The sequence below is a fragment of the Zalophus californianus genome, chromosome 8 (assembly GCF_009762305.2).
Source record: "Zalophus californianus isolate mZalCal1 chromosome 8, mZalCal1.pri.v2, whole genome shotgun sequence".
Lineage (NCBI taxonomy): Eukaryota > Metazoa > Chordata > Mammalia > Carnivora > Otariidae > Zalophus > Zalophus californianus.
In genome coordinates, this window is record NC_045602.1 from 113989561 (window position 1) to 114007215 (window position 17655).

The 17655-nt window shown below is 42.5% G+C and overlaps 1 protein-coding gene across 10 annotated transcripts in view; it reads left to right on the forward strand.

Moving 5' to 3' along the window:
* The first annotated feature begins 3170 nt into the window (after window positions 1-3170).
* The window catches only part of ASXL1 (ASXL transcriptional regulator 1), a 72379-nt gene continuing 57894 nt past the window's right edge, over window positions 3171-17655 (forward strand). For 5 of the 10 annotated variants that reach the window (XM_027620460.2, XM_027620463.2, XM_027620465.2 and 2 more), the window contains exons 1-4: window positions 3171-3313; window positions 8799-8881; window positions 9863-9865; window positions 11173-11281. In XM_027620460.2, coding sequence (XP_027476261.2) covers window positions 3257-3313; window positions 8799-8881; window positions 9863-9865; window positions 11173-11281 — 252 coding nt within the window. In that variant the 5' untranslated portion in view covers window positions 3171-3256. Of the gene's footprint in view, window positions 3314-8798; window positions 8882-9862; window positions 9866-11172; window positions 11282-11528; window positions 13030-17655 lie in introns of those variants that run through there. The other 5 variants (XM_027620461.2, XM_027620464.2, XM_027620467.2 and 2 more) reach the window with 3 other exon arrangements.

The following is a 17655-nucleotide window of genomic DNA, read 5'->3' on the forward strand; positions in this document are numbered from 1 at the left end:
CCTTTCTGCAGACTTGGCGGGAAGGGGGGGAATACCTTGCTTGCAAGCTCATTCAGGTTGTAAGAATTCCGTTCCATGAAGTTCTAGAACTGAGGTCGTATTACTTGCTGGCAGGGCTTGTTCTCAACTTCTAGAGGCTGCCTACATTCCCTGGCTCCTGGCCCCTTTCAAAGCCAGCAACACTGGGTTGAGTTCCTCTCAAACTTCAAATCCGATTCTTCTGAATCTCTCCAGAGCATCTCTTCTGTGTTCTTCTGCTTTTAAGGATCCATGTGATTATACAAGGCTCACCTAAATAATCCAGGATAATCTTGCTGTTTTATAGTCCTTAATTCTATCTTCAAAGTCAATTTCCCAATGGAATGTAACTAGTCATAGGTTCCAGGGACTAGGGCATAGATGGTTTGGGGGGTGTGTGTTGGAGAGGACGTTATTCTGTTCTCAAGGCCTGTATTAAACATGTAAGTTTTAGAGTGAATCTTTTCTAGTTACTCCTCGGGGGTCAGAGGAGGGTGAAGCTACTCAAGAAGAAAACAGTGGAAACAAGTCAAATGACTTGTCAAAGGTTACTGTGTCAGCTGTAGATTAAAAAAACTTTTGTTAAAAAAATGAGGTAAAAAAATTTTGTGGTGGTGGTGGTAGGGGGTTGTTCTTCCTCTCCTCCTTCTTAGGGTGAAGTAAGGGGAGAAAGATTTTATTTAAACTTCTACAGTCTGTTCACTTTGCAATATTTTGTTTATTGGGTGTGAACATCTGTGTGATGAGCATTGAAGCAGGAGCACTGGATTTCCTGGTGTTAGGATTAGGCAGCACAGTATGGGTCTTCTCTAAGCACTGGCTCTTCCATGTGCTAACATCAGGGAGAAGGTTCTTTCCTCACCCAGGGAAACCTTTTTTTTTTTTTTTTAAAGATTTTATTTATTTATTTGACAGAGAGAGACACAGCATGAGAGGGAACACAAGCAGGGGGAGTGGGAGAGGGAGAAGCAGGCCTCCCACAGAGCGGGGAGCCCGATGTGGGGCTCGATCCCGGGACCCTGGGACCATGACCTGAGCTGAAGGCAGACGCTTAACGACTGAGCCACCCAGGTGCCCCCAGGGAAACCTTTCAAATGTGGCCTTTGACTCTGCCTCCCTAATTTTTTTTAAAAAGATTTTATTTATTTGACAGAGTGACAGCAAGAGAGGGAACTCAAGCAGGGGGAGTGGGAGAGGGAGAAGCAGAGAGCCCGATGCGGGGCTTGATCCCAGGACCCCGGGATCATGGCCTGAGCTGAAGGCAGACCCTTAATGACTGAGCCACCCAGGCGCCCCTGCTTCCCTAATTTTTAAGAGCTCCTCATTAATCCAGCTTAAAACTGATTTTAGGAATGTTTCTGGACAAATAAGTACAGAAAACCTATGTGTTTCGTATTCTGAACCTCATTTCATTTTTTTAAAAAGATTTTATTTATTTATTCATGAGAGACAGACAGAGAGAGAGAGAGAGAAGCAGAGGGAGAAGCAGGCTCCCAAGGAGCAGGGAGCCCGATGTGGGACTCGATCCCAGGACTCCAGGATCATGACCTGAGCCGAAGGCAGACGCTCAACCATCTGAGCCACCCAGGCGGCCCCATTTCATTTCATACTCTGCAAGCAAGGCTCAGAGAGCTAAGTCCATTGTCCATTGTCTCTGAGCTTATACTAATTATTAAACACTTGTTCTATACCAGGAGCCAAATTATATGGATCTAATGTCAGGGTCCCCCTTCACACCCTCTTCCAATTTGCCAAGTGTTTTATGTTAACTTTAATCCCAATAGTGCTGTGAGGTATTAGACTAATGTAGATTAAAAAATTGAGGCTCAGAGAAATTGACCCCTACTTTTAGGTACCCAGGGAGTCACTTCGCCAGGTTTCCAGTGTAGGTCCACTTGACTCCAGGGCCTGTGTTCTCTTCAGGGTACCACCTTTAAAAAGGCCTCAAGTGCATTCTGGTCAGTATGGTCCCAAAGTCCAAGTTCTTTACCCTTCATTATCACGAAAGTCGCCAAATGGTAAGAATGCTCAAGGCTACGGGTGCAGCTTCTGCAAACCTATAGCGATATTAGTGTCATGAAAGCACAGGAGGAAATGGGGAACTGTTTAGGTCCATCAAACGTGGAATAACCGTTTTACTGGTATGAGTGTCTCATTGTCTCATTATTATGCGGCAGTGAGTCATTTAGGGCAGGACCAAAAGGGAAAGTCCTGTCCCTTGTCATCTTTGTGAAGTGTCGGTGAGAAGGGTTTAGGCGGGGAGAGGCACAAAGTGGTTTAGGTAGACACTGGGAATCGAGCTACCACCAGTTCTCCATCTCCACCCTTAACAGCCCAGCTGCTGGGATGCCAGAAGCGCCGAAAGGGTTAAACGTGGCTGTAGAGCCCAGCCACCGCCCCTTCCCAGCATCGCCTCCCAGAATGCCTCAGGCTCCCAGCCAGTTCCCGCACCTCGCGATACTCCGCCCACTCTCTTCCCCGAACGACTGCCCGGCCCCCTTCTTTACAGAGCTCTGCGCGAGGCGGAGGAAAGTAGGGGAGGGCGGAAAAGAGCCGTGAGGTACGCCGGGAAGTGTGGTCCAAGCGTTTCATGCAGCCATATTCTTCCGGAGCGGGGGAGGCCAGAGAGACAGCCAGGACTACAATTCCCAGCAGCCCTTTCGGTTTGTTTTTGTTCAAAAAAAAAAAACCCCACACTCCCCCTCCTCACTCTTCACACACACTCACACACACACACACACACCCACGGCAGACACGCACACACCCGGGCGCCGAGGGGAAAGCTGCGTCTTGTCTTCCTGCCCCACCGCCAGTCCTCTCTCTGCCCCTCAGCAGAGCGGGAAAGCGGAGGCTGGAGCCGTGACCTCTGACCCCATGGTTATGCGGAGCCGCCGCATTCCTTAGCGATCGCGGGGCTGCCGCCGCTGCTGCCGCTGCCGCCGCCGCCGCCGCCGCCGTGGGCGACTGACGCAGCGCGGGCGCGTGGAGCCGCCGCCACCCCTCCCCCCACCGCCGCCCTCGCTCCGGGTCTCGCGCCAGCCGGTGCCCGGGCGCCCGCCCCCTCTCCCCGGCCGCACCCGAGTCCTCGCGCGCCGCCGCCGCCACGCGCCCCCCGCCGCCGCCGCCGCCGCCGCCGCCGCCGCCACCGCTGCCCCAGCCCCGCGCCGCCGCCACCCGCCCCGCCCGGAGGTCCCGCGTGGAGCCGCCGCCGCCGCCGCCGCCGCCGGGGAGGAGGAGGATGAAGGACAAACAGAAGAGGAAGAAGGAGCGCACGTGGGCCGAGGCCGCGCGCCTGGTGAGGCGGGCCGCCGAGGGGCTCAGTGGGGGACGTGGGGGGTGGGCTGGCCGAGCCCCCTCCACGGGGAGGGGGAGGGGAGAAGCCCTGCCCACTGCAGGAGGGGGCGGGGCCACCAATTTTCTAGGAATGGGACACCCCCCCCGCCAGGCATTGGGTGGGGGAGAGGTCCTCCGCCGGTTGGATGTGGCGCCTTTTTCTGCAGCTCCCCCCACCCCCTAAATTCCTGCGGAGGGGCGAGCTGGCTGGCCGGCTCCTCCCCCTCTGGGCGGCGGGGCCCCAACCTCCCCTCCCCCACTATTTGGCAGCGTCTGGGGGTCTGGGGAAGCTTCGTTTATGCACTCGGGGGAGTTAGGTTTCCGGGAAGGGTCGGAAGCTCCTCCCTCGCTTCCTGGTGGGCAATGGGGTGGTGCGTTTGACTCCAGGGGTCGGAAAATACCCCCAATTTTAAGGACGCGAGTGACATTTTGAGCTTTCCCCATCTAAACCAGGTGTGTGGAGGGAAGCAAGTGCTTACTCCCAGGTGGAACCCTGAGCAGTGGTTTTCAAACTTTAGTGTCTTGTTGGGGACACCTGGGAGGTTCTTAGGAATGCTCGTCCTAGGGCCGTGCTTAAGATCTTCTGAGTCTGAAATTCAGACTGAGTAGAGCCTCAGTGTCTTCATTTTAACCAGCTTCCCATGTTGACTGTAATGCAGGTGGCCCGGGACCACACTTTGAGAAACGCTGACTAGAGGGTTTTACTTCATAAGCTAGACTGGAGATAGGGACTCTGCAGAGAACTGACTCTACTTTGGGGAGAATGTATGTGTGTGTCCTCCTCTCCTTAGTGTCCTGGTGCATGTTATACTTGAAGTGTTGGACAAAGACCAAGTACCTCTGAAGATACTGCTCATTGAGGACTTAGCAGAGGAGGGAGTGATTTGTTGAAGCTGCCTAGTGAGGAGGGTTGTGTATTTTGTTCTCATAGAGTCAGAGGACTTGTAATCGAAATAGCTTCCTTTTGGATTTGCACCCACAAAGCTAAGACACTGGGAGACATGTTCTTACAAATATATCTTGGCAGATGACAATTGTAACTTCTAGAGATGTCACTTCCTCAAGAACTGTCACAGAGCAGGGTTATAGTGCAGATAGCATATATGTCTCTTGACACCTTGTAGTTTAAATGTAATTGCTGTAATTCACTTTTAATGATGAATGAAACTTCACTTTCTAATCTTTTACTTTATTGGGAAGCGAGGTTCCTTCCTCAGAGGTGTTGTGTAGACAAAGAGATGACTATTTTGTTGGGGGTCGTTAGGGCTCTATGGTACACCTTTTTCTTTCTTGGAACATGTAAAACTCAGTTATTGACTTACAAGAAATAAAGCTGTTTGGTTTGCGAGAAAATTTTCACTGGTGTTCCTGATTGTCTTCCCCAGGCACTTGTTGCCCAGTGAACAGAAATAGCAAGTGTTTGTGTGCTCAAGTTTCATGCTTCTGTTCATTTGTTTTGGTTTGGCATATGAAATTTGTAGATTTTGAAGTTCTAAATATTTTCTTGGTTCAGTCAAAATTGGAAGCTTTGGCTAGCTTTGAGATCTCTTGGAAATTTTAGGATTTCTCCAGTGTTGCCTCACCTGGAAACAAATTTAGGCCTGAGGGAGAGGAGGAGAGAGCCAAAGGATGTGCTTGCTCTTTTTCTCCTCAAGGTTGAGTCTTGGGTGTTCATTGAAATTCTCCTCTAAGTTCCTGTTAACGCAGGTGTTTATGACTCTGGGCACCAAAAGGAAATTTGCTTGCCAGAGTTTTACTTGTTAGAGGTAGGTGAAAGTACTTTTAAATCCTGTGTTACTTACGTTCTGACAGAATTCTGAAGTGTATTTGTCTCAAAGCTCTGTTGGCTTTTACTAGTTGAAAGACTTCAGGAATTCACGGTCCACTGTTCCGTTAAGCCTCTTTAGGTTCTTGAACTTACTGTGATCTGAACTCTAGTATCCAGGTTGTTAGTTTTGTTTTATCATTGGCTTAACTTCATGCCAGATTATCTGAATAAGTTATTTCTGTTTTTGTTTTATGGCTCTTCATTAAAAAATAATATGAACAGGAATAACTTTGTAGTGCACTTAAACATGTGAAAGACGACTTGTGGAAACATGGTGCGTAATTGTGCATATCTTTTATTTTTTATTAGAATTTTCCATCCCTTTGGATGGGACCATTTGGTGGGTGAGGGGCAACTCTTCAGAGTCCTCTCCCCATTTAAAGAAAACCGCTGCAACACGGAGTGCTGGGGAGTTTGTGAGAGCGTATGCTGGACAGAGAGCAGCTTGACTAGAGAAAGCGCGTAATGGGAGGGCAGGCGATTAAATCTACTCTTTGGACAGGTGAATTTGGAGTGCTCGACTTGGCAATCAGATGCAGTTGCTCTGGGGTGGTTTCATATTGCTCCTGACCTTGCTTAGATTGGTGGCTAGAGTGATACTGGGAATTCTTAAAAACTATTTTGGTAGGAAAGAAGAGGTTCTGGAGAATTTCATTAGTGTAGTATACCTCAGGAGATTGACTTTTGCAGATGTTAATTATGTTGTTGAGAAGTAGATACTCTTCTTTCAAACATTTTGTAGTATTGTCTTTTCTAGATATAAGAGGTAGACTTTAGAGGGTTGGATGGTATAAATCCTCCTGCTTGTTAGGAACGATTTGTTTGGGAGAAATAGCCTAGGGGATTTCCCTTTAAATTGAATGTCCTTAAATGGATTCTCCGTGGCTTTGAGAAACTCTTCATTGTATGCTTTATCTTTCACTTTGATTCATCACTGACCATTCTTACATCAAACATTTTTTTTTCTCTTTGAAGTAGAAGAGATACTTTTTTTTTTTAAGTGTGCCAGAAAGACAAGGACTAGGAATAGAACACTGCTGAATTGTTCTTGTACTAAAAGCTGGAGGCATATACAATTATAATAAAAGTGAATACTTTGTATCTTTTGATGTAACTTCCTTTTAGAGAAGTTAGATTCTCAGGCTCCAAGATTCTCTGTCTTAGATTCTCAGGCTCTTCCTGACTGCTGTTTAAATAATTGGTAACTAATTTTTCAGAGTCATGCTTCTTTTAAAAAAAAAATTACAGTACAGAAATTTGCTAACTCAGCTCTCATTTAGTATCAAAAAAGTGTTACCTGTGGCAGTGAACGTTAGTAGCTTGTAACAGGGTTTGTTGTGGGTTTGTTCAAGTCAACACTGCTTAACTTGGCACTCAGGTTCTTAGAATACAAAGATGGATAAGGTTTGCCCTTGAGGAACTTAATGGTCTTCTGGGAATGGAGAAGGTCTAGACCCATGAATAGAATTTTACTACATGCATGATAAGTGCCATCGTAGATGTACTATGATAAAACAGACATTCTGGTTCAGGTTTATTGTCCAGGCGTCATCATGACTGGTTTCTCCTTTCACTCAGTGTCCCACTGTGGAAGGTAAATTACATGTGTTGTGGACTATGAGGACACTGAAAAGAGACATTTAACTCTGCCTGGCAGAGATCAGAGAAGGCTTTCTAGAGGAAGGTGCTTTCCCAAACTGAATCTTGAAGGGCAAGTAGAAGTTAGGCCCATCATGGAGGATGTTAGGAGCTGGTGACAAGGAGCCAGTGGTGTGTGTGCACACTTGTGCACAGGGTGGAGAGTGTGGGAATTGGGTAGAACTACACATAGTTATTGGAACGTGAAGTTGTGGAGTATCAGTTTGGCAGTTGGGTGGAGAGACAGGCAGAGACCAGATTCTGAGGGCCTTGCGTGCCAGGCCTGTGAGCACATACTTGTGCCGGGCACCATAGACACTTATTTCCACCATCTGCAATCTGTAAAACAACTCTTAGGGGAAGACATCAATATCTTTACATCACAAGTGGGGCAACTGAGGCTCAGTTTGGGAGGTAACTTGCCCAGGTTTAGAAGGCTAGCGTTTAAATCCAGGTCTGTCTGGTTCTAAAGCCTGTGCTTTCCAGTGAGCTGGTGAGCTCTTCTTCGGAAGCTTTGGCCTTTGCTGTATGTGATTAGGTTGCTGTTGAAGAATTTTAAAGCGGGGAAAGTGATGAGGGCAGATTTATTTTGTTGGGTTGACCTCATATAGCAGGTAAGTTCTGCAAGAGCTGGGGTTTGGTCTTTTTTGCTGCTGAATTCTAGAATTGTCCCTGGCACAGTAAGTATTTCATGTATTTGTGGAGTGAAGGATGGTCGCGGAGGAAGGATGGATTTGAGGAAAGCAGAGCTGGTTGCAGGCATATTAGCGAAAGGGCTGTGTGTTGGGTGAGGGAAGGAATTGGGGGACAGGTGAGAATGAGGGGTGCTGTCTAGGTTTCTGCATTAGGTGATGGAGGAAGAGGGGCGATGAATTGGAGTTGCCAGTTAGATGAATTAGAACAGATGATCGAGGGGGCGGATGTCAGTACAGAAGTGAATATTTGAGTCGGAAGCTGGTGAGAAACCCAGGCTAGAGGTGAGTATTTGGGAGTTAGCAGAGCATAGGTAGTAGTTGAGGCTATGAGAGGTGATAGAGCTACTTGAAGAGAATGTAAACATTGAAAAGAGAGAGGCTAACAATGGGACCATGGTAAATAGGGGCTTTATTTCAGCACCTGCTTCTCCAAAGCTTGACTTCCTTTAGTGTTAAGGGCTTATGTTCTTCCACAGGGAGACCCTTTAGCAGCAGTCCTGTCAGACTTCTTGCTTTACATTTTATTTGTGACAAAGCAGCACTTAGTTGTTACAGTTGTTCAGTGACTGCAAGGTGTACGGAGTAGCCTCAGCAGCTGCTGGTAGGGACCATACAAAGATACTGACAGCCTTTTTCCTCCCTGAGAAGGATGGCATTTCTAAAACAGCTCCGCTCCTTCACGTGAGAGAGCCGCAGTTGCTCACTAGGAAACTGCTGCCATGACTTTATGTTAGAGATGTTGTGAACGTAAATGGGACATTCTGTGTCTCGTTGCTTTGCCTGCACCAGTCGTAAAGAATCAGAGCTTCATGTTGCCAAATGACAAAGTGTACTGTGGCAGTTCATACCAAAATTTCACAACACAGTGGCAAAAACCATCACTTAAAAATATGGGTACTAATCAGACTTCCTCAGGAAAAAAAAACCTGAGTGCATTTCTGTCTTGTCATTATTTTGTAGCTCTATGTATTCTGTGGTTTAGCCATGTGAACAATGTGAAGTTAAGCAGTAACCAAAGTTGCTAAGGCCCCACCCATGTACCATAACATAGCATGTATGCTAAGAAGATGGGTGTTTTTAGAATTAAGAATTAGAATATTTATGCTACTTTCAGTCACTTTTAGCAACCTCTTAGATAGATATGTAATTTGGTTTCTGAAGCAGTATTAACTGTGGAAAAACTAAATTGTTAGCAGTGGTGCCTCATAGAACTGTAGCTCAGGATATAGACTGATGGATATAAATGGAAATTGTACACTAAAATCAGAACATTTATATTTCCTCAGGTACTAGAAAACTACTCGGATGCTCCAATGACACCAAAACAGATTCTGCAGGTCATAGAGGCAGAAGGATTAAAGGAAATGAGGTTCGTATTGTTCTCGTTCAAGAGGGTTTCATAGGACATACATCTTTCTGTGGATACTTAGTGTCGTGATTAAGTGTATATATGCCTTCTCCCCGCGCCCCCCCCCCCGTGTCTTTTTGCGCCATGCCCCCCCCCCCCCCAGTCTGGTGTGGTATAGAACTATCGCCCAAGTTGTGTGTCTTCTGAGTGGTGGGTGGGAATGAGTGAACATCCATTTGTTTTCATTAGAGATGCAGCAGCTTTCTCTATTCTTGCTCTCCCTTAAATCTTGACATGGAGTGTGTTCTTTGTGTAAGGAATCCATGCATTTTTCTTTTGTACTCTCTTTTGCACGTATTAGTAGAGAAGGGGCAGACTCTGATCGGCTCTATCTTGTATAAAACTTCCCTTCTTTTTATATCCCTGAAATTCTTTGTTTTAGGATCAAAAGAAGGGTCGTCTCATCACTGTAACACCACTGGCCTTTTTTTCCTCCCTACTGATTCTAGCCATTCATCATAGGAATATACTAAAGTTTAGTGTGACCTTGATTTTATTCTTCTATGTTGTAGTTTTGCTAGAGAAGCAACAAGTTAGAAATAAAAGGAATTGCAGGCACGGACATTAGTGGCTGCGTTTAATTCTTTTCTTTCTGCACTCTAACCCCAACCCCCTTTTTCTTTAATTTAAATGAAAGAGGAGAGTACAACATAGTCTCCCTTCTTGGAACTCAGAACAAACAGCATATGTTTTTGCTGGTTAAGTTTTAGCTGCTTGAAATTGACCTTTTAGGGTCAAAAGATCCTCACTTTCCAGTTTACCAGTTCACACAGTCTCAAGCTGACAGTTTGTGGGGAGGGAAGATCAGGATTGTGTAGATCACATTCATTTAAATAGTACCTATGCACTGTGTAGTGTTATAATTGTACTTTATTTTTGTTTTTATGGGCTATTTCCCATCACGCTGCTGTCTGCACTGCTGTTGGACCACTATACCTATAGAAGGTAAATTAGTCCCTTTGGGACAGATGAAATTGAGAACTTTAACTTGTTTCTGCTTCTTGCTCTTATAGGAATTAATGAAGCAGTCATGGTGGCTCATGATGAGTGAGCAGCTCTGTAATTTGTAGACAGAGGTATAGTGTGTAGGAGTCACACTGTTCTGCTGAAGGACTCTGCCAGCATGCCATTCCCCCTTGTAGCAGAGATGTTAGCACACCCACTTGATACTCCAGATTCTGCACAAGGTTTCTTGTAGAGATTGGTTCTTGTTGAAAATTTTTTTAGCATCCAGTGTGTTCCAAAGCAGAATAAGTAATAGGGTTTGTTTTTTTTTTAATGGCTTTTTTAGACTCAGAATTTATTTTTAACACTGCATAAATTAAGGCTTCTGGTTCTGAAAGATCTTAAGAGGCTTTACTTAAGATATTTATATATTTTTAACATACTGGGGAGAGGGACGAGAAGGTGCACAGGTGAATCCTAGCACTAATATGCTAGTGCCAAACTCAGTTAATATTAATAATGGACATTTGTGTTTTTGACAGCTGTTCTATTTTAAGAATCAGTAAATGGCCTCTAATTCACTGAGTTATTGTTTTGCAACCAACTACTGTAGCAGGGAGTGTGAAATAGCTTAATGATCCATCTTTTTTCCATTATTGGGTACCAGATCCATTTGACTGACTTTTCTTTTTAAGTTTAAATTTAAGTGCTTGCTCCTGGGTAGATGTAGAATAAAACCCATTCTCTCCCCTTCCCAACAGAGAAAAAGCAAATGAAATACTCTTCTTTTGTGTGCTTATTAGCAAATATTTAACTGGGGATGAAAAGGTGTGCTTGTTTTCTTGGGACAGCACCATTGATTCTGTGGGCTTTGTGCTGATAATGTTTCTGAGCATGATATATGCAGGTCAAAATACAGAGACTAGGAAACACATTCTGTTTTTAATATTAAAATTTAACTTTTAAAATTTAATAAAAATATTGGGTAATGTTTTTTTTAAAACTCCCTGAATTTGAACAGTCATTGTGTACTTTTTCTAAATCTCTTTGAGAACTTGGTTGATATTGTCAAAATGCACTAAGGAAGTGCCAGGTGTGGAACAAGGGAATCACATACCATATCCTACCTGGTGTGATTGATGGGGATTTCATTTGTTGCCCTGTACTACTTTGAAAGTGGAATTGTTGTCATGGGCTCTCTTCTGCTGTATTTCTTGATTTAAGAATGAGTTGGAGGGTATTGGATCTTTGAGTAAGTAGGCATATAGATTTCTATAACCCTCATCCATCTTTGTATGTTTTTACAGCGGGACATCCCCTCTTGCGTGTCTCAATGCCATGCTACATTCCAACTCAAGAGGAGGAGAGGGGCTGTTTTATAAACTGCCTGGCCGAATCAGCCTGTTCACACTCAAGGCAAGTAATACCAACTCTGTTCTTAAACTCTCAGTCTAAGAGTCACCTGGTATAGGTCTGGGATGAGACCCATGAATTTGCATTTCTAATAAGCAGGCAGGTGATGGTGATGTTATTGGTCCTAAATGGTACTTTGAGATGTTCTAGGGTGAACAGGGTATTAGGAATTCTTCAGTCATATCAGCTATTTTGTCTTTTCAAAAAGTCATATCAGCTATTCATCTTTTCTTTGTTTATATCTTTGCAGCTTGTATGCAGTAGAAGGATAAGGATGTGTGGGGGTAACTGCAAATGTGCTTTAATTAGGATTTTGTTTGTAATAGTACTGTGAAGATAAATTACTGGGCAGCTGAAACAAGACTTACTCTGTGGAATATAACTGACATATGAACATCCTTATGGAAATTAAAAAACTCATTAGCTTTTTCTAAGTGGCGCTAATTACAAAGGAAGAGAACTTAAATCAGGTAGAGTTCACAGTAAAGCCGAAATAGAACTGAATAGGCTAATTATTTTTCTACTATTTGTGATGGTTATTATTTAAACCAGAGGTTGGCAAACTTTCTATAAAGGGCCAGATAATAAATATTTTAGGTTTTGTGGACCATACTATCTCTATCATAAGTATTCACCTCGGCCATTGTAGCAGGAAGGCAGGCATAATAAATGAGTGGGCAAGGTTGTGTTCCAGTAAAACTTTACAAAGACAATAAGAGGGCCAGATTTGGCTTGGGGCTGTGGTTTGCTGACCTGATTTAGACATAAGACGACCTGTTGATGAGGAAACTGAAAATTTGATGCCGACCCTTCTGCTCATCCATAATGTGGTTATAAATTTCAGTAGTCTGTATACAAACTTTTCCCTTTTATTTTCTTGATAGACTTATTTTCTTTAATTCAAAATTAAACACTTGAGCAAATACCAATGATATAACCTGCAGTCATAAAACTTGATGTTTATACTTCAAATGTATCTTGTATTCAGATGTCTGCTGTTTTCTGTATTGTTTTTATTTCTAATATTTTGGACTTCTTTTGTTAAGAGGCTGTATAACGTAATGTCAAGAACCGAGCCTTGGGGAGAAATAGAGCCCTGAGTTCAAAACCTAGCTTTATAACCTGGGACAGATTTAACCTTTCTTTATGGTGGTGTATGCATCCCTGACACAGTGTCAGTCCTTAATAAATGGTAGCCTTTTTGGTATTCCTTTAGGTTCTTTATCATCAGTTGCTTGTTAATGACATTTTTCTATTGCATATTATATATTGTTGTATATAACATAATGGTACATAGTTATGTATAATTGTAATTGTATTATATTACAAATATGCATGTTGATGGCATATTTCTATTTTACGTGGGAGGAGAAGTACCTTTTTCTGTGAACACACTGAGAGTAGGAACTGAGTTTCATTTGTCTTTGTAACTTGGCCGCAATTTGCTTTATCCCTCTCTACATTCTTTAGAATGTATGTTTTAAGAACAAGTTCGTTATCCTACATAACCATAATTTCATTATCAGATTCAAGAAGGTTAACATTGATACAATACTATATAATATATAGTCTATACTCAAATTGTCTCTGGTTCCATAAATATTCTTTATAGCTTATTTTTTCAGTCTAGCATCCAATCAAGATTCATGCATTTCAAAAAAAAAAAAAAGATAAAAACAGAGAGGGAGGCAAACCATAAGAGACTCTTAACTCTAGGAAACAAACTGAGGGTTCCTGGAGGGGAGGTGGGTTGGGGGATGGGGTAACTGGGTGATGGACATTAAGGAGGGCGCTTGATGTAATGAGCAGTGGGTGTTATATGCAACTGTGATGAATCACTAAACTCTGCCTCTGAAACTAATATGCTATATGTTAATTAATTGAATTTAAATAAAAAATTTTTAAAAAAGAATCCTGCATTTCCTTTGGTTGTCATGTCTCTTTAATATTTGTTAATGTAGAGCAGTTTCCTTACTTTGTTTTGTCTTTTATGGCATTGATAGTTTTGAACAGTTCAGGTCAGTTGTTTTGTGGAATTAAATACATTTTTAAAGGACTAATAAAAGTTTAAAAATCTTGGTTACTTCCAGACTTCTTTCTGTTTGCACTGCTAGATCATGTCCACTCCTCCAGGTTGTAGCACAGAACCACTCAGCAGTGAAGGATGGAAGTGATGGGATAAATGGTATAGTGCTAGTTTGGTCTGGGTCTTGCCTGTAATAAAGGCCAGGAAGGCACAAGTTACTTAATTACATTTCTCATTTTTTTCTTTGGAAAATGCTAGTGACACCTCTGAAATCCTGCGGCATTTTCTTTGCCTAACTTATCTCTCATGTGTTAAGAAAAAGCATGTGCAGAATGCTTTGTAGTTTTTCTGTGCCATGCTTGGAAATCTCTTCTAGTGGGCCATCAAGGTCAGAATTCTATTTATCCATGTGATTTTGCTACTTAGTTGAAAACAGGAATTTTTTCAGTTCTGGATACATTTGTGTGGCTTTATCTATGATTACTAAAGGTTTACTGATAAGCTGGAGTCTTTTGGGGTAGGCCACAGGGCTCCTTCTCTGATAAAAAGTTGTTTTGGGTAATGTGATGGTACATTTGATACTTTATATATGGATGCTTGCATTAGTCCCCAGAGCTAGTCCTCAAGGATGGATGGGATAGATGAAATCTCTCTGTGCTTTGAATTCTTGATGAATTGCTTTTCTTAAGCCTTTCCTGAAGTCAGCTGTCAGTGTCCATCATTGTCTGGTTAGAGGTAGGATTCATATAGTTTTTTACACTTGGGATTTCCCATTCTTACAAAGCCACTTTGAGTTTCTTTGTAGTGTTCTACATTTTTAGGACTTTGATGCGAAACTACTATGCTTTTTCGACTTGGTGGTTGTGTTACTGGTGAGTTTAGCCTGTATTGGTCTTTGCAGAGCTCACTGTCAGGCATAACTGCTGTCATTTGAATGTTGTTCATTGTTACTATAGAATGATTCTCACATGGATATGTCACTTATGTTATGGCTATTTGCACTTTATTATATCTCATGTATGATATAGGGCTCAGCCTTCAGGGTCTTTTAGCCCAATTTAACAAGCCACGTTGGATTTTTTTAATATATAGAATATTTTTATAAAAGTGTGAAAAACATCTTTTTGGTAAAAGAAATAGATGACTATGCCTGAGGTATCCATCCGTTAAAATCCAGTTTGCATATAAAAGAAAGGAAAAAGCAAATGGAGGAAGAGAGGGAGATAATTATTGCAGTCCTACAATGTTATTTATATAATTACAATTAAAATATTCACGTACAACTCCACACTTACAGCAGTTTCAAAGCTATTTATGTTACTGTTAAATACTGAGAAGAACAAAGGAAATAAGCCTAGATTTAGATACAATAAAATCATGGAGTCTGTCATTTGAAAGGCAGTATCGGAGAACATTTCGATTTTTTTTTTAAAGATTTTATTTATTTATTTGAGAGGGAGAGAGAACAGAGGGAGAGGGAGAAGCAAACTCCCCCCTGAGCAGGGAGCCTGATGTCGGGCTTGATCCCAGGACCCCAAGATCATGACCTGAGCCGAAGGCAGATGCTTAACCGACTGAGCCACCTAGGCACCCGAACGTTTTGATTTTTGATATGTGCACAGCAAGTAGGGTGGTCTTTTTAAAATTTTTTTTAAAGATTTTATTTATTTGTCAGCGAGCGCACACAAGCAGGGGGAGTGGCAGGCAGAGGGAAAAGCAGGCTCCCTGCCCAGGAAGGAGCCCAACGCAGTGCTCAATCCCAGGACCCCGGGATCATGACCTGAGCTGAAGGCAGACGCTCAACTGACTGAGCCACTCAGGCATCCCAGGGTGGTCTTTTAAAAATGCAAATCACATCATATCACTATCATGCATGGCCCTTACCTACCTCTGTGATCTGCTCTCCTAGCACTTTCCCTTTGGTCATTACACTAAAGCCACCCTGGTCTTCACTTTGTTTCTCAAACACCCCCGATTTGTGTCCACCACAGCGCCCTTGCACTCGCTAGCCCCTCTACTTAGAAAGCTCTATGGTAACTTCTTGTCATTTGGTTCTTAATCCAAAGGTGTCTTTTCAGTGAACATATCTCTACCTGTCTAATTCCACAACATCAGGAGGGTTTTTGTTTGTTTCATAGACCTATCTGTATCAGAAATTACTTGGTGGTTGTTAGCCTCTCTGCGCTAGTGTAGGAGTGAAGAGACTTTGTTTTCACTGTATCCCCTGGGTCTGGCACACAATAGGTACTTAATAAGTATTGGCTGGATGAAAAATAGATGATGGTATCATCAGAATCTTAGCTAGTCAGTTCTCCTTGTAATTCACCTTTCTTTTATATCAGTTTTATTGTAGGTATGCATATTTTGGGTTATTTTTTCTTCTCAGCAAGTCGACTTCTAAGAATCCTTTTTTTTTTCTTGCCCTCTTTAGAGCAGTTCTACATAAATCTGTGGAAGAATCTGCTGACACTAGAAGTAAATCTGTCCGTGACTATGGTCATAATCTGGTTCCTCTTAATTGCTAAAGGCAGAAACTGAGCCATTAGAAACAGCTTAAACATTTTAGGTATGTTTTAGATAAGATGTTATTATTTCTTTTAGAGTTTTGAACTTTGATCGTCTTGTTAGAAAAAAGAATCTCTAAACGGTAGTGACATTTTAAGACAATGTCTTTGATAGTCTGTTAGCCTTATCAAATATAAGATCTTTTAAATGCTTAGAATCTTAGAATTTTAGTGTGGGAGGGGCTCTCAAATCATCCAGTTCATTTTCATTTTGCAGTTAGATAACTGAGTTTCTAACAGATTAAATGATGTATCTGGGATTATACATCTGTGTGACAAATGCATATGGCCAAGTTGGGACTAGAACCCAGGGCCCCCATCTTTTGAGTTTAATTTCTTTTCATTATGCTAATTTAGAATAAAGAGTTTTTCTACAGGTTTTATGACTTTTGGTCATTTCATCTTTTTGAAGCATCTTGTGAGTTCTTTGATACTTCTCGAAATGTCAGTTTTATTCTTTTTAATGAAAATCCTTATAATTGTTAAGCCAGGTAGCTTTTCATGTCCTTAGATGTGACTCTTTAGTTATGACTGGTTGAATTTCTGCACTCTGCATTAATTTTATTGGCATTTCAGATCGTAGGTGTTCTTTTCTATGCTAGAATAAGTGATCTATGGTGGTAGTAAAAGCATTAGACTAGGTAGGAGTCAAGATCTGGGTTCTAGCATAGCACCTCATATCTTACTAAATATCTCCATTTATACTTCTTTGTCTCTAACTCAGGAGTTGAAATAGATTGGTCAATTAAATACTTGAGGTGTAAAATCCTTTTATGTCATGAAATGGAGCTCTGAAATACAAATAGATGACTGTGAAACTGCTCTGGTTGAAACAAGCATGAGGGCCCACCTTCTCCATCTCTTGTGAGTTCTGCCGTCCCCACCCCCTGCTCCAAGTACTCAAGGATCTTTCCCAGACCCTGGAACTCTGCTGAAAACCTTCTAGAGTAAGAATTCAGTAAAAATCCTTTCTGTGCTCCCATTCTAGCATCTAGACTATTTTGTGTGAAAAGTCAGCACGGGATATTTTTCTTTCTTGTTCTTTTGTGATGCATTTGGTATTTACTGGAGGCAGACTGTTTTATTGTAAGCCCCATTCCACTCTGAACTGTAGGAGGTCTGCACAGAAGGTCCAGTTAGTAGAGCAGTACCATTTGCTCTGGTTAATAGTAGCAGCAGTTTGGTTTTGATGGAGGCTTTGACCCCTCAGTTGATAAAAGGTTCCTTATTTGTTTGAATAATTCCCAAGGGATGTCTGGATCTGCCTGTGGAAAAGGGGGTATTCTCTTGTTTGACAGGATTTCCAGCCAGCTCAGGGAGAAGAGAGAACTGATTGTTCTTAGAGCCCTGGTCAGACTCTGGTTTTATGTCTAAGAGATGAGCTGTCTTTGGTCCTTCTGCTTCCTCAAGTTCAAAGCGCTGTAATAATGAAGTGTGGTAAAGGTCAGGTACCAGAGGTTTTGAAAGCACGGCCACTGGAATGATTTTGTGGTCGTTCAGGGGGGTGGGCAGGATGATAATTTCAGGGTTGCTAAAGTGATGTGTATTTTTTAAAACAAAAAGGTTATATTTTTGAAGTGTGATTTTAAGGCACCAGGGTTCTAGGAAAATGAGGAGATTGTTCCAGGCTTCCTTGGGACTGTGTTTGAAAAAACACTTTTCTTTGGGTCAGCCAGTATGAACACTGAGTATGATCTCTTCTCAGACCTTCAGATCAGACTTTTTGGGAGAGTTATTTGAGGAACTTGTTTAGTCTAAGAAAGTTGGTTCTTCTAGCTTAGCTAAAT